The 16,834-nt window shown below is 45.3% G+C and overlaps 1 protein-coding gene across 6 annotated transcripts in view; it reads right to left on the bottom strand.

Moving 5' to 3' along the window:
• The window catches only part of FN1 (fibronectin 1), a 52,605-nt gene extending 39,815 nt beyond the window's left edge, over nt 1-12,790 (bottom strand). For all 6 annotated transcript variants that reach the window (XM_077181039.1, XM_077181038.1, XM_077181040.1 and 3 more), the window contains exons 1-10: nt 12,586-12,790; nt 12,233-12,361; nt 10,636-10,773; nt 8,659-8,790; nt 8,403-8,540; nt 5,865-6,023; nt 4,246-4,446; nt 3,438-3,617; nt 1,815-1,991; nt 839-991 (exon numbers count right to left, since the gene is read on the bottom strand). In XM_077181039.1, the coding sequence (XP_077037154.1) occupies nt 839-991; nt 1,815-1,991; nt 3,438-3,617; nt 4,246-4,446; nt 5,865-6,023; nt 8,403-8,540; nt 8,659-8,790; nt 10,636-10,773; nt 12,233-12,361; nt 12,586-12,742 (1,564 nt within the window). In that variant the 5' untranslated portion in view covers nt 12,743-12,790. The remainder of the gene's footprint in view (nt 1-838; nt 992-1,814; nt 1,992-3,437; nt 3,618-4,245; nt 4,447-5,864; nt 6,024-8,402; nt 8,541-8,658; nt 8,791-10,635; nt 10,774-12,232; nt 12,362-12,585) is intronic.
• Between the last annotated feature and the right edge of the window lie 4,044 nt (nt 12,791-16,834).

Here is a 16,834-nt window from a genome sequence, read left to right as displayed (position 1 = left end):
AAGAAAGACCACTTCAACTCCAGAACAGAACTGCAGAGAACTAGCTGTGTAAGTGGAAACAGGACATGCACAGCCCAGAATTTTGAGCAGTGCCTTTCAGGCTGAAGGGAACACGTTTAAAAAACCCCTTCCAAGGCCCTTGAGCAAGCCTTTCCCTATAAATTATATCCCACTTCAGCAGTGGTGTTAAAAGAGTCCTTTCTTGGCCTCTTGACAGCAACCCCCCTGCCTTTTCCAGACATGAAGCCAATGCTGTGAGCTAGCTGTAGGATGATCAAATGTCTGTCCTTTTAAGTCTTCTTTTTTTGGTATTGCTTAAGTACTTCTCCACTTGGACCACTCACACAAATGAGTAAATAAATAAGAGTAATCTCCATGCTTTCCTGCCAGCCTTTCATATAGATTAGCCAGCAAAAGGCTAATCCAGCACAAAGGAATTGAAAATTTCACTGCAGAACAATAAAACACAACAGCTCTGCTTTCAAACTTTAGAGTAGTCTGGAGTTTTGTCTGTTCTTGAGGTGGGGGGGTGCCTATACTGAGCTCCATGTAAAATCACAGTGCTGCCAACTCCTAAAACTAGACAAAAGGAGGGAGGGATACCACAATCAAGACAATCAAGGTTTGCTTCTGCTTCATAGCCTGTAAAGGCTGGAATATACTTTTCCAGCACATAAACAAGACAAGAACTTCACAGCTCCTCTAATCCCCTTACCACTCCAAGGAGTAAACAACAGTTCTTGAGTGTGGGCTTGAGCCCACAATGACAGAAAAGAATACCAAGTTCTCCCACCTCCCACTTTGACTGAGGTGGTGATGCCAACATGAAATTCAGTACCTCTGAGCTGTGAATAGGCAATGCAGGTCCATTCTCCACGGCCATTTCCTACACAAGTACATCTCATCATGTGGCCCATGTCATGCTGCTTATCCCACTGGTCCCCAACACGGTACATGACACCATCGTTGGTTGTGCAGATTTCTTCATGGGCTGGGTGAGAAGAAAGCAAGAGGATATTCATGAGGCCAGAATTTACAAGATTTTGAGGACTGAGACCATTTGCAATGCCCCTTCATACCAGGTAGTGGTTTCTGCATCTTAACAAGGAAATTTTAGGCACACACTCAAATTTAGGTTCTCCAGCAGATCTACACCAGCAGATCTGATGGTATAAAATTCTGAAGTTTTCAGCTGTAGAAGTACCTACTGTTGCAAAATCCTGTGCAAAATTAGTTGGATTAGTTTATGAACTGGTTCTATTCTTAACTTTGTAGAAGGACTCAAAATCAGAATTACAAGGAGTATCAGAGAAACTTATAGGAAAAACTCCAAGCACCCAACATTATCTGAAGAAGTGGATGAAAGACAAGAAAAAAATTAACAGTAAACTCCAGCAAGTCTCACAACAAAAAAGTAAGTTAAATTCACCAAAAGATTTGACAAAAATAACCTCTACTGACAACTATTACTTGTGACAGAGTATGGAGGAGTAAAGAAATAGTTTAATTTAAAAAAAGAAAAATAAACTAACTAGTATCATGGAGTATCAGGGACTCACACCAGCTGAAGAGCATGCCTACCACTGGCTTGTAGCAAAGAAGTAATGAAAATTGACTTCTCCTGGCAATGCTAAATCTCTGCTAGAGGTGGTCAGTGGGGAAAAAAAGGACAAAAGAAAACTTCAGAAATGCCTTAAAGGGCTTTGGGCTGAGACTCATTAGAAGTCATCAATATCGGACCAACAACAGAGATCTTCACTTTCCAGCTCAAAGAACCAGGTGCTCCATGAGCCCTTTATGGCTCTCAGCCTTACCAGCCATGGGGCAGAAGCCAAACTTCTGGTCAGCATCGTAGTTCTCTGTGGTTCCACACCACTTCATGTTGTCCCTCCGTCCCTCGGAAGTGCAGTCGGTGTAGTTGCGGTTGTTGTACAGGAAGGGGAAGTGGCACAGAGCACCATTGGAATTGCCACCCCGTGTCTGGACCAAAACTGTACAAAAAATGAAGGGAACAGATGCAAGTTCAGCCTGCACTCTCTCTTAGCATGCATGGAAGAGCTTGGAAAACAAAGCACTCGCACTACTTTTTCCCATGTGTGCCCTGTATATAGTCCACAGGCCTCTTTTCTTGGCTTTAATTAATTCAGATGTGGAAACATAAGCTTTGCATGAGGTCAGCTCAGTTCAAGCTTTGCTCTGGAATGAGCTGCAGAGCCAGCCATGGGAATTCCCAGGAAACAGGGAAAACCAAAGCTTACTGTGCTTGGGAAGTAGCTTTGCAAATGCCTTCTCCCAAGGCCTAGGGAATGAAATAAACTCACAGCTCTCAGCATACCTGCATTATCTCTGAAGCCATTTCCTCAGCTCTAAGGAAGCCTTCACCCTCAGGAAAGGGTTACAGCTCAGTTATGTACAACAGGACAAGTCAAAACCTCTCTGCAGGCTGGAAGCTTCATGTTTTGCAAGCAGCAGTGGAAAGGGGGCTGTAATAATCTACCTGAACTAATCACCTCTTGAGCAACTCTGCTTTACAAATATTAGAGAACAACAAGACATCTACTGAGATTTTTCTATATCACATTTCTCTTTTCCACAGTGTACCACAAGAAGCCTCTCTAAAACATGAACATGTACATGAACAGGGACAGTGTTTGGGTGGTTTTTTTGGGTGTTAGTTTCTTTTTGTAAAAATAAAGTATCATAAGTGCTGCAGAAAAAGGTTTGACTTTTATCAGGAAAAAACAACCAAAGTAGAACAGAATTTTAAAGAAAGTGTCTATGCAGTGTAAGAAGCAGTATTTTCATGTGGGAACATGAAATATTCTTTCCAAGGTCAGATCCCAAGAAGCTGCCTGGACACTGCTCCATGGATGTCTGACAGGCACTCCAGGAAGTGCAATGACACAGGTAGACAGATCTGAGCTGTGAACACTCACCATCCACAGACAAGAGGCAATGCTGCTGCCTTAGTCATGCCCCAGCTCCTGATCAGTGACCACAAATCACATGAAGAGCACTGCTATATATGGCAGCCTGGCTAGACAGCCAGGATGGAGGGAGTGACAGGACTGCACAAACTGTACTCCATGGACATCCTCCTCTCTGCAGCCTAATATGGACATTTCTTGAAGCAATTCACCCAAGCAAAGCCAAAGATAAGCATCCTTTGGGCCAAAGCTCCATGACCAGGTACTCCCATTCTAAGGTCAGCTCAGAGAACAGGACTCCAAGGGGCATCTGCAGCACCCTCCAAAAACACCAAGAGCATACAAGCACTCTGTCAGTGGGCAACCCTCCATTCACAGCACTGCCTTGCTGCCTTGAGTCCTTCCAGACTGCTGGAATTGGTCAGGCAGCCTGTTCCTGTGTCCTCTGCTCCCTCCTCCATCCCTCCACCAGGGTGACATGCATGTGCAGGCCCTGTGATTGGAGCTCACCGTTCTGCTCGGTACAGAAGGAGTATCTCCTGTCCTGCTCGAAGTTGGAAGTGGTGCTGCACCAGAAGTGCCCGTCCGTGCGCCCTTCGGTGGTGCAGGAATAGAAGGTCCTTCCATCGTAGGTGAAGGGCAGCACACAGGGCTCTCCATCAGAATTGCCACCGTACGTTTGGGTCACGGCTTCAGAAAGACAATCACAGCATTAGACTGCAGTGTAAAGCAATTCACAAATTTCAGGGCTCTAAAACAGCAACAGTCCCTCCAGGCCAAGCTGTTGGCTGCTGGGAACCCACACTGACTGCCAAGGAGCCGAGCCAATACACACCAAGAGACAGCTCCATAGCTGTGGCATTGCTCCACATTCTTTTCCAAACATATATTATTGCAGCTCCATTTGAATGAAGTTATTAATGCTGCTCCCCAAGGGCGCTGTTTCCCCGCACCAAGTTATAAATAGCTCACTGGGAAACATTCCTGCCCTAAACAACAAGGCTTCAAATAACCAAAACATTTCGTCCCCACCTTGCACCTTTCTGCAGTATGTTTTCTTGAGAGGATATTTCTGACACACACATGAACAATGCTGCTCCCCAAGGGCTCTGTTTTCCCCTCAGAAGGTTATATACAGCTCACTGGGAAACATTCCTGCCCTAAACAACCAGGCTTCAAACAACCAAACAATTTCTTTGCCACCTTGCACCTTTCTCCAGTACATCTTTGTCAGAGGATACTTCTGACATGCACACCAAGGGTTCTACTTGGAAATTAAGCCACAGGACAGTCTTAGAGACCTCACATCAGCTCATACCTATCTCCTGGCAGCTGACTCCATTGCCCAGGCAGGTGCACAGCATCTGCTGGCTGCCCTGTGTCTTGAGCCACTGCATGCCCACGGAGTAGACGACGCCGTTGTCGGTGATGCACTGCCCGTAGGGCTGGGGCTGGGGCTGCTGCGGCTGGGGCTGGTACAGCGCCGTCTGCACGTTCGTGATGCTGGGGGAGCCAGAGCCTGCAGCACAACGGGGCACAGAAGGGACATGTGGCACTCAAAGCTCAGCAACAGAAGGCTGCCATTAAGTGCTGAGATAATAAAACCTCAGGCACTCCAGCAGATGGAAGGCACGACACTCTTAAGCTTCCCGAGACACGGCTTAATTATTCCACTTTGCAAATTTCAAAATTAGAAGAACGACTCCCCCTCTCTGCTAATGACAGCCTCTGGCTGCCAACCCTGTAGAGTGGCTTTAGAAAGCATTTAGAAAGTCTTTTTTCATACAATTGTTTAGAAAACAATTTTTTTAGGGAAAAAAAATTAGTTGAAGGAAATGTAGAATAGAAAAATCAAGATCAGTGACAAGAGAATAAAAATTACCAAGGGAGTAGGGAGATAAGGCAAAAAAAGATTAATTTTGAATTTTTCATTGAGAAACAAGAAGAATAAATTTAAAATGTATTCTTTTACTCAGCAATTTTTAAGCTTTGAATCAAAGTTTTTAGCACATTACCATTTGAAATAATACTGAGAGACAAAGAGGCTTGTTTTTGTCTACATCATATGAATTTTTCCTAATGATTCCCACAGGAACCCCCAAAAATTCAGCTCTGCTGAAATAGGGGAAGTAATAATGGAAACCCTTGAAAATACTGTCATCCTTGAAGCATTACTCATTTTGAAGTTTAGACCTTCTGAGAGTTTTAAGTTAACCTGATGGTACCAAACTGTTAAAGGTCATTTACCAAGAAAAATTTAGTGCAGGCACTGCAGGAAAACAGAAGTTCTACATTGCACTCACTGATAAGAAACCTAGATCCTTAAAATGACAGAAAAAAGAATTTAGGAGCTGAAGAGGTAAACCTTGGGCAGAAAAAATATGCTACCCGTAAACTAGGCAATATTTCATACCAAAATTACAAGCTATCTCATGTACAGATACTAAACAGCATTGTATACATTCCTTGACATTTTTGGGTTTTTAAAGCTCAGCCATTAGTAGGTGTATTTATCATGTCAAAGAAACCAGATGGTCTCAGTGAGGTTTAAATAAAGGACATTTCAAGAAAGTTACCCTGAGGGGAATACATAAAGTTCAAACATTAACTTGGAGTGCCATGCTCCCAAGACAAAGATAGTTCCTGTGGATGCAGGGCCCTGGATGTGATTTACTGCCCTGTGATTGTGCAGGCAATCCCATCTGTATGTGCCAGCCCCACTTCTGCATGGAAACAAGGTACCAATTAATCTTATCTCCACACGCACTAACAAGGAGCATCTTCTGAACTCTGGCCCTCTTTGCTGCTGATCTTTCCCAGACAAGACTCCAAAATACTTGAATGAGGATGGAACAACTCAACACCAAGCCCTGACATGTCAAAACAAGCCATTCCTCTTCCCCTTCCCTATGCTCCATGACATGATGTGCCACTTACCAGTGCTGGTGGTGTGCAGGGCCGTGTGCCTCTCACACTTCCATTCTCCCCTGCCATTCCCAGTGCAGACACATTGCAGCAAGTTGCCACGGTTGTCCTTCTTGCTCCAGGTGTCTCCAATTCTGTAGGAAGTCTTGGTGTCGTGGTCATTGCAGCGATCTGTGTGAGGAACAGGACCCTCAGCTGGGCCTGCACTGGGCAGCTTCCAGCACTCCACCAGCAACTCTACCAAACAAGCTCATCCACTAAAGCCTGAATTAAAGGTCCACATCACTTTCTAGAGCCCACTACTGCAATTCCTACATGCACTAAACTGCACAGGCTGAGAGCATCCCAAAATCCTGAAAGATTTCCATTCACTTCCAGAACTGTGCTTTCACATTGCAGCCATTGTCAAAATGAGCTACTTTTTAAAGCCATTCTAAACCCATCCTGTCCAGCACACACCTTTAAAGCTTATCTTGTTTTAATGACACTTTTTTGTCTTTTTAGAAAAAAACAGGAGTCTTTACAGCTTGGTCATTTCATACTATACACAGGGCACATTTCAAGTTCAGGGTTCTCTCTCATCTGGAAGGGACTAAAACCTGTTTGAGGTCAACATGTAAAATCCCATTTCTTGCAAAAGAAGCCTGCGTGAAGCTGCAGAGGAGTTAATACAAGCTGCTCAAGTAATACCAGGAGTACCAGACTTTCTAAATCTCTTTAATAACCCACAGCCCCCAGTGAATTGAGCAAATGGGTTCAAAGGACAGCACAACAAACTACTTTTGTCTGGATGCCAGATCCACATGGATTAACTAGTTCTTCTTCCATTACAACATTTTACCTTCCTATTCAAGGGAAACTTGATACAGTGGCTCAAATATAATCACGGATCAATGAACATGGATTTATGAAGAACTGTGGAAGGACAGACGCATTAAGCCAGATTGCCACTGAGAGAGCACATGGGACAGAATGTGAATGTAGAAAACACTGTGAATGTAGATTCACACTGCTAGAATGACCAGAAATTGGGCATTTGCCAGAAGTATGGTAAATTGGTGAGGTATTCTTCATGCAATTTTGCAAATGTGAAAAAAATGTGTCTAATGGACACACTTCTCAATGAAAAGCTGAAATGTCATGGAAGCAACCAGCTGTGATTCTGGAAAATGCTGGCCATAAAAGATATATAACAGCAGCACACACTTGAAGAGTAATGTCATTTTGTGGGCTAGAGGTATCATTTTATAGACATAAATTTGAATTTCTCTATTCAAATGTAATTGGAAAACAAAATGAAAAATGAACAGCTCCTTATACTGCAATTTCCCCCATCATACAACTGCACAGACCTGAGTGATGGAAAGAAAGTTACTGCCAAATGCATTTTATTAGTAGTAATAAGTCCTCCAAAATTCACAAACAACACATTCTGTTTTATTCATTCCCATTTGACAGCTAATGATTTTTCCCCACATGTCTTTAACAGACTTAATATTGTCAAGGCTGGGTTGATTTTTATAGCTTATTTCTTGACCAGCTCTCTCCAGATCTTCCATTTTCATCTCAACCCTCCTTAATGTCTTATTCTTTACTGCTGCTTATATCATCAAGGCTGCTGTTTATATCAGCAAAAATCCATTATTTGTGTGCCCTAAGGCAACTGAATATGAGGCAATTGAAAGGCTACAGAAGAGCTTCTCAAACCTTGCATAACCAAGGTGTAAGGTACAAAGTTAAATTTTCTTGAAGCAACTGGTGTAAACCCGAGACAGAAGTAATGTCTTTGGTAGAGCTAACAGGACTGGAACAGAAGGTCAATAAACAAGCAAGATTTTGGGTTTTAAAAGTCCTGTTTGCTCTGCAAACACAAATAAAATAGAGTCTTTACGGTAATCTCCCATAATGATGCAAAAACTTTTTCTAAAAAAATCACCTGTGCTGCTGGAGCAGGAAATGGGGTGGGAAAAGTGATAGGTGAGATGATAGAGAAGGCAAAACAAATCCTGGTTTAGCTAACAAATAAATTAAATAGTAATAGAGAGAAAGAAGTAAGAAAATATTTTAATCTTGCAGATCCTGCTGTTGGAAAGGGTATTTAACTTAAAAACCACTCGATTGTCCCTCAGAAGGCTCCTTGAAAACAGAAGTGGACAGAAGTGGACATCCTGGGCTAAATGCTCTGCCATTTTGCAGGCCAAGCCATTTCCCTGATTTCCTGGGAGATGCCTGGCTGTGGCTCAGCTGACATAAAGATTCCTTACACCTTTCTCTCTCCATGAGATTAAATCCCCAAATAATGCAGGCACCCTTGTCCCAGCACCGATGACCAGCTCTGCGGAGTGGTCCCAGACTGCAAATGGTGACCAAGGCACCACCACAGGCCTCTCTCCCCTCATCTACTTCCCGCCATTCCTCAGGGGACACCCGTCCCTCTCCAACTACTGGTACTTACACAGGGCAGGCAAAGGAATAACTTTCTTTTCCCAGGAAAATAAGCAGGAAAATAAAAAAATAAGTAAGTTAAATAAAGTGTAGGCTGGCACTTACTTCTGGAGGTGCAGGTGATGCGGCCGCTGCCCTCACCGAGGCAGGTGCAGTCCACCATCATCCAGCCCTGGTAAGGCTTCTCCCAGGTCTCTCCCACCACATAGGATGTCCCGGCTGTGTTGTCGTAGCATCGCTCGGCTGTGAGGGGAAAGCGGATCAGAGCCTGCCCAGGCCATTCCCACACGGGGACACCTCAGGGAGGATGAGGAGAAAGGGCCCACACGCCCTGAGGGAGAAGGAAGGAGCAGCCACTCACCCACAGGCTTGCAGGTCCACTCGCCCTTGCCATTGCCCAGGCACACACACTCCAGCATGTAGCCGCCCGTTTCGTGGGGCCGGCGCCATGTATCGCCGATCTTGTAGGACTGGCCGCCCTCATGGCAGCGATCTGTGGTGGCACACGGGGAAGATGAGGTGAGGGACACGCCAGGGACAGCATGGTGGTGACAAGGTAAGGGCCATCTGGCCAGGGGCAAAGGGGGTCAGCTGGGGTAAGGGGCAGCAAAAAGGAGGAGGGACCCGGAGGAGAATGAGGGGGAACCTCGGCCTGTAAAATGGCGCTCCACATTTCCCGCCATTTTCTGAGGGAGCCCACTATTTTCTGCACTTCCCATGCCCTGTCCTCTTCCCTCAAGTAACTTCTCCATGTTCCAAACCCCAGCCAAAGCCTGGCTGGTGAAAAGGGAATGCCAGGGAGTGATGAGGCCCTGTTTCTCCCTCAGGCCCTGTTTCTCCCTCAGGCTGAGGGCTGGCGAGAGAGGGTTTGCCTCCATCTTATTTGAGGCAGCGCCACTTGGGCTTCTCCGTGGCCATTCATGAGGGACATGGTGGCCAGGACAGCATGTGGTGCTTGGTGTGACAGCCCAGTGGGAAATCAGACCTCTTTTGTGACAGCCTAGTGGGAAATCAAACCCCTTTTGAGGTTTGGAAAGCCTGCCCTGGAAAGGCAGATTCCCGCCCAGCAGTGCCCCACAGCTCTGAGGCAGCCCAGGCTGAGGGAAGGCAGCACGGTGCAGGGCAGTTTGCAAACACTGGGTTTGTTTCTTTGGAAGAATCCAAGAAAAAAGAAAAAAAAAAGAAAAAAAACACCCACATCCCATCATTTATTAAGAGCCAGTAAAATGTTTTGTGGGCTCATTTGTGAAAGCAGGGAATCTCAGAGCTCTGAAGATTGATTCAAAGCCAGTTGCAGTCAGTGAGACTCTCCAGTGAGCTCTAAACCAGGCTGATGATGAGGAAACAAGGCTGCTCTTACACTCGCAATTTCCTTACTGACTCTTTTTCTTACAACACTTATCATCCCTGCCCAATAAAGTGCCATTAAATTCAGAAGGGTTCCAGCTTTACTTGTTAGATTTAATGCATTATTTTTTTCCCATGCTACAATGATGGCTGGTTTCCGAGTCCTCTGTGGCAACACTACTAGGGTCTGCATGTTTGTCTTAAACAAGAAACTGGATACTTTTAACAGCAAGAGTTTTCTCAAAAGGTACCTCAGAGACTTTGAAATCTCAGTCTAAAAATCCTGACACACAGCAATCTTCCTCTGGGCTCACAGCAAGTCCAATTATGAACTAAGGGGAAATTGTGAACAATTCAGTGACTCAATAAGGAAAGGATTTCCAGACAGAGATGTGAAACAGGAGCTGGGGAGAAAGGACCAAGGGAAGAGAGGGAAGAGCAAGAGGAAAGTATGGGTCAGGCTAGTGAAAAAGGAGTTGCAGAAACATGTTAAGCTGCTGTCTGGATATCAAATCCCAGTTCCCTTAGAGACAAGTGTTGATGACATTTTTGGAGGATGAAGGACTGGCTCTCAGGTAGCATTCATTTATTATCATTTATTCTGAGTAGTCCAATTAATGCTGACTGTGTTATTTTGACCCACCAGCTGCCAAGCAGACTTTTTCTCCAGTCAAAAAACTACTTTTATACTTGCACCTCTGAAGATGTAACACACTCTAGTACATAATAAGTTACTAGCCTGTATGGCTGGACACTAACAGTAATTTTTGGCCGATGCTTTCTCACATAGCACTTGACCTCTTAAATAAAAGAGGAGTTTGGTTGTGCAAATGTACACGGGACAAGGACTTTTAATTTTAAAGCTTTAGTGGGCTTTGGATTAAACCCCATGCAACTGTAGCTAACAGGCACTGGGAATAGTGTGTAAATTGCTCTGGAAAATATGACTCTAAGGAACAATAGCTCTAGGAAGAGACTCTTAGTTACATACTGGCAATGGTGCAGCTGATTCTCCCACGTCCAGCTCCAATGCAAGTACAGTCCCAGATCATGGAGTCCTTGGGGCGCTCATAGGTCTCCCCAACCCGGTAAGTGGATCCAGTGTATTTGTCAAAGCAGGTCTCTTCAGCTATGAGGGAGAAAAAAATATAATAAAATATTCAGCTTCATGTAACCACACCAGTAACATGCACAGTCAACAGAAACACATTCCTTGCCTCCTCACACGGATACTCCTTTTATCCTGGGGAAGAATGCCTATCAGTCTCCTCTTTCCTCATGGGATGAAAGAGCAGAGCGGAAGTTGGGTGAAATTTGCCCCCTCAAGGCCCCCATGATGCTCAACAACCTCAATAACCTCTTTTTCCCTCCCTCAGGGAACCAAAAGTTGCACATGGCAGGCATGCCTGAAAGCATCAATCCCAGCTGTTTGAAGCCAACAGGAGGGAGCAAACAACCCCTGGAAACTGTGTGCTTTGTCATGCTAATCCTCCTCGATCTGACTTAGCAAAAATTAATCCCAAATTCTGCAGCAGTCCCACCAAAATCAACAGCAAAGTTCACTCATTTTGTATTGCTCACACTGATGCACAGGTGAGTGATTACAGAACATCAGTGCTAATACCAGACTCAAGATGTGAAGCAGAACAACTTTCTACACTGCTGGGCAGATAAAGTTCATTGTGGCATAAGGAAAACTTCCTACTGGACTTCAAAACTTAAAACTTGGGAATCTCTGCAGGGGAAGAAAAAGTAGATTGAAGCCTCTTTTATGGAGTAAGGGGACAGAGTACCCCTTAAAATACTCCAGTCGTGAGGCAGACAGCACACAAACCATGCAGAACAGATGGCTGAGATGCTCACATCTGTCTTACATGAACACTATCAGCCAGGAACCAGCTTTTCATCTCTCCTATCTCCAGAGCAACATAAAGGAATTATGGCTAACCAGTGGCTTCAGACCAATAAATACAGATAGATTGCATCTGATAAACTGAACTACACTGAATCCTGGAGAGACTCATCCTCCAGCAGACCTCACATTTAAACTTCTTTCTGTTCCCTAAACTTTTTCTGCACAGACTAAACAATCTCATTTTACACTCAATTATAGAAAGCTCACAGCACGGCCGGGAGGCTGTGGAAAGTTGTAAGTTGAAATATTTTTAAACAAGCTGACGACACTGCACAGCTATGAAAAGTTGGGGTGAAGCAATCAAACAGAGCAGAGCCAGAGCTGCAAAGTGACTCCAGATTTGAACTTCCCAATGCGAGTCCAGGAGTCAGTTCAGTTCATTATAAAGAAGAGGTTGGCTCCAAAATTAATGTTTAGATCCAATCCTCCAGAGAGATGAGTGATGTTTGGCTCAGGGTTCTGGTGGCAGGCCCATCGCTAATGAAAAGCATTTCTTAAAAATCCCAAGCCAGATCTTCAGTGTAATTGAGTGTAGATCCCATTACTGACCCTAAGTACCAAACTTCAGTGGAAAGCCTGGGCTGCCAGCCCTAACTCGTACAAGGCTTGGCTTACTCGGCACCAAAAGCCGCGCTGGGGTCTCGACGCAGACAAAAGGGGCCACCAAACTTACGTTCGGGCTTGCTCTCGCAGTTGAACCCTCGGCTCCCACCGTAGCAGGTACAGACCAGAGTGTTCCCCAGGTAAGTGCGCTCCCACTGCTGGTTTATCTGATAGTACCGTCCATTGTCATAGCAGGTCTCTGGGGGGAGAGGAGGAGGAACGGGGACGCAGAGGGGGTAGAGAAAGCAAAGTTCGGCGTTACCGAGGGCAGCAGCCGGGAGGGAAAGGGCGCGGGGCGTACACGTGTGCGGGTCCGCCGAGCCGAGGGGCGGCTACGGGCGAGCTCAGGGGATCAGACAAAGCGCCCCGGGGCCACCGGCGCTGCAGTGCCCTGCCCCTGCCCTGCCCGCGGGCGGTACTCACGCTTTCCCTGCGCGGCGGTGCCCTGCGGCAGCGAGGTGGTTTGGGTCTGCGCCTGCCGCCGGCTCTTGCCGCCGGCCCCGCGGCGATGTCCCCCCGCCGCCGCGGCCCCCAGGCAGAGGGCGAGCAGCGCCAGCCGCCACACGGTGCGGCCCGGCATCCTGGCACGGCTGGGTTCGGCACGGCTCGGCACGGACAGCCCGACGGACGGCACGGCGCCGCTGCCGGGCGCTATATAGGGCGGGCTGGGCGGGAGGAGGCGGCCGCCGCCGCCCCAGCGCCCATTGGCCTCGGCGCCGCCGGGGGCCGGGCGGGGGCCGCCACCGCCCCGCCGAGCCCCGCCGGGGTGGGAGGCCCGGCCCCCCTCAAGCACAGCGGCCGTGCCATTTTGTAGAACATCTGGCTGAACAAAATGGCTTTTTTTGAAGGGAGAGGCAAACTTTTCTTTTTTTTTCCCGTGGAGCAGCGCTGCCTGTAAGCGGATACTGCTCCGTTCAGGAGGAGTAATGTTCTGCACAGGGGAGAAGGTGAGGTGTAACATACGGGTTGGAAATAGCAACTCTGAGTGATGTTTTATCTACTGCTGGGAACTCAAGGTTAAAAGCTTTCACACCTCGCTTGGAAAAATCGGTGTCATTGCATGCCATTCAAAATAAATTTAACACCCTCTTTGTCTGACTTTATTTCTTGCTGTCGAAAATCAACTCTGAGAAAAAAAAAAGAAAAAAAGAAAGAAATACTAGGTGTTGAGCCTTTATTAAATAGAAGAGTTCTTCAATGTGATGTCCTAATGTAACCTTGATGTACATGAATTTTGTCAACCTCTTCCATCTGTCTTCTTCCCATGGGCATCTCTGCTGCTCTGGGGAGGGGTTCTTTTCCCTGGTTTGAAGGAACACTGCAAAGCAGAGAGTGTGTACAGTAAGTGTGGCTCTCAGGCTGCCAGTGAACAAAACACAGTGCATGCCCCATTCTGGTACAGTGCCTGGACCAGCACCCAAGCTCAGACCATACAGGAAGGTTGTGTTTCATGCTTCTCACACTTATTTTGTCTTGGCAAAGGGATTGTTAATCTAAAAAGTCTGCTGCAGTTCCCAATGTATAAAAGCAACTCTTCAGACAAAGCTGAGTGTGAAGAAGCCTACAGTGTTTCCAGACATCTTTAAGGTGCACATCCACAGTTTTCCATAAGAGTTCTTCAGCATGTTGAGCCCCACGCTCTGGTTCCACTTCCTGCAAGCCCACTGTGTTCTCTTTACTTGACGTGCCAGCAGTAACATCACTGCTGGGATGAAGGCTATGGCAGCAGGCAGAGTACTGATCCAGTGCATGCCCCCTTCCAGGAAAACACGTACTTGTGATGTCAGGTATCTGTTTTCAAGGAAATTTCCTTTCCCCTGTGTGAGGATTGCCCACAGATACCTTTACACAAGCTACTCTGCTGAAAACTTACTGGAAATTGAAATCTGACCTGGCAATTGAGGTGAGCTGTGGTGAGCTAATTCCCACCTTTCCTAATTTTTATTTTTAGATCCACTGCACTGCCTTTTTAAAATTTATCTATTTTTTTGAGTCACCAGACACACATTATCCCACATAATATTCACAGAACTAAGGTGGCTACAGCAAGGGAGAGTATTAGCTTTTGAAGCGGGACACAGCATGATAAACCAGCAAATATCCAGTTTCTTGAAATGAGAACCTCCTCTCAGAAAGTGTTCCTGCTTTTCTGAGACCTAAGATATGATGTGTCATCCTCAAATTCCATCTCACATTCCGCCTTATATCTGGAATTCTCTGATCAAAGCCAGGTGAAAAGCACATAGTCAGAAATTGCTGCTGTTTGAGCGTTGGATGTACTTTACCTAGCTTGCTCCAAAGGAAGAATTACTGAGTGGAAATCAGTGGAAAAGAGGAGTTTCCATCCATACATGCAATAAGGAGGCAATTTGAGATCATTTTTCCAGTTACTGAGTATAGAGCCAATGAATGTGTGAACAGACCCTGCTGCTATACAAGCTGCTAATTGAGCTCAATTGGCTTGGAAAAGGAAAGGGTTATGAGAAGCCTTCAAGGACAGCAGGGTTATGATATATAAAATTTGCTCAGGGAAATCTGCTAAATGTAAGAGCTAAGTACCTAAGGAACAGGATGTAGTGCAATAAGCAAACATGAGGAAGAAATATCTGCTTTTAGCAATTTGCAAGTGGCAATAAAAGGTTCATGTATCAGGTATAGTTCCCATGAAGGTTGAATTATTGACATTGATCTCATTTCTGTCTACTTTAAGTCCAGTTCATGTAAATTTGCACTGCACTTAGGTCTTCAAGGGCAGTATAAGTACTTACACAAACTGAAAATTGTTTGTCTGAAATTTGAATGAGAAAAGACAGTGTCAGCAAGCGTGTGACTGTGCTAATGCTTTCCACAGAATTAGTTACACAAATACAGGGACAAATGTAAGATCCTTGTGTGAGAAAACATTACTGGAAGCACATAAAACAAAATTATAATTTCCAGTGATGCTCAAATTAGTTTCTTGCATAGCCATCATTTACAAGCCAGCAGAAATAGTCTTACAAGTAGTATTTCAAAATTACTTGGAACAGCCTGGTTTCTTTTTTAAAGGAATCTCTGACAGTAATTACAATACAAGCATGTACTAATTATTATACTGCATGCTGTTAAACTTTGTGAGATGTCTCTTATTTATTTCAGGAAAGGGATGTAGCTCCTTTGTCTGTCCCTCTGTCAGTTTGTCCCTCAAGCTAACAGGAAATGAAAGGAAAATTCACCTGAAGTCTTCCTTCAGATGACATCAGTTTGAATTTATAAACCAACCGTTCATGGGTTCTGCATCCAAATAAGGATTAGGAATGTCCCAAACCTCTGCTTTAGCCATTGGTATTCTGATTCATGTTCTTGGTCTATGCAAATTTTTTTTCCCTACTGAAATCCTACCTTTTTGACTCTTGGCTAGGAAAGGCACATACCCTTATAAGGTTCTCCTGACTTTTGTTGCTCCATTGTATTGCTCTGCAGATAAACCTCTCCACTTGATTTCCTTTACTGCACACACTTGTGGGGAGCCACACGTGTGACTGGGAGCATGGTCTGTCCCTGTAGCCATTCTTCAGCACATTCCAACAGCAAAGAGAGGATGAATCAGTACATAAAGGACCAATCCAAGTCATTTGTTATTGTATAAGCAACCTTAGAAAAAAAGGCCACTTGGGCTTAATTATATCCTTCTAAAATTATTGCTTATAAGGAACAGGAACCATGAAGAGAAAAGGTCAGGATTCCTCTCCTTGACACAGGGAGACCATTAAATGCTTCCTGCAGTTCCCAAATATTTTGCAAGAACCCCTGTTGCGAGCTGAAAATTTCTGAATCATCACAATTTCAAGTCTGTGGTTTTTGTTAGGTCACAGCAAAATTCACTTCAAGGCTGCTGAGGCTGTGCTGCACAGTGCTTCATTCACTGCTGAGTGTCTCGTCCAGGAATCCGGAACAGGGCTCTTGAAATGAAATCCATTCCTTCTGCCCGTTAGCTGCAGCTTCAGGGACTCAGCGCAGGAATGAATTTCATCGCGTATAAATGCTCTCTGACAGGACATTAACTGCATCTCTGGCACTATCAATGGAAATTCCTTCTCTTCTCCCTCCTCCCTAGTCCTTCCCAATGAATTGTTTGGTGTCATCAACACAGAAAAATGCATTTCCTTTCTCTAGCTGTCCGTGGATTAGGAGATTTAGCTTGGTCTACCCAAATTGTTGTAGTTTGCCAGTGATGAGAAGTTTGCAGCCACAGCTCTTGTTTTGCATTAGAGTCTGCAGCACTGTCAGCCCCAGAATTTTAACCCTTGTAAGCCACTCCCTGCAAAATCAGGGGAGCAGCTTTGGAGGGCAAGGGGGAAGAGATTTCCATTCTTTCCCTGGTGGAGTTCTCCTGGGGCTTTCAGGTTTGTTTGTTTTCCCCACTTTCAATGAGTTGTTTACATCACATACTAGAGATTTAAGAACAGAATCTGAGATCCTGACATGCTTCCTGTTGCCAAAACATCAACAAAAATCAGAACTCTGTTAGACCCACGACAATGGGAATTTGCAGGCAAGTGGCATGGGACAGTCCCTCATTCCCTGGTGAAGTTTCCAGATGGGCAGCACCAGCTTCAAAAAGCTGAAAACCTGTTCTTCATCACATTTGAAATGTTTGGCAGAGACTTTCTCAGATGCCTGAATCCTACCT

The sequence above is a fragment of the Agelaius phoeniceus genome, chromosome 7 (genome assembly GCF_051311805.1).
Source record: "Agelaius phoeniceus isolate bAgePho1 chromosome 7, bAgePho1.hap1, whole genome shotgun sequence".
Lineage (NCBI taxonomy): Eukaryota > Metazoa > Chordata > Aves > Passeriformes > Icteridae > Agelaius > Agelaius phoeniceus.
This window is presented reverse-complemented; position numbering and strand designations above follow the sequence as displayed.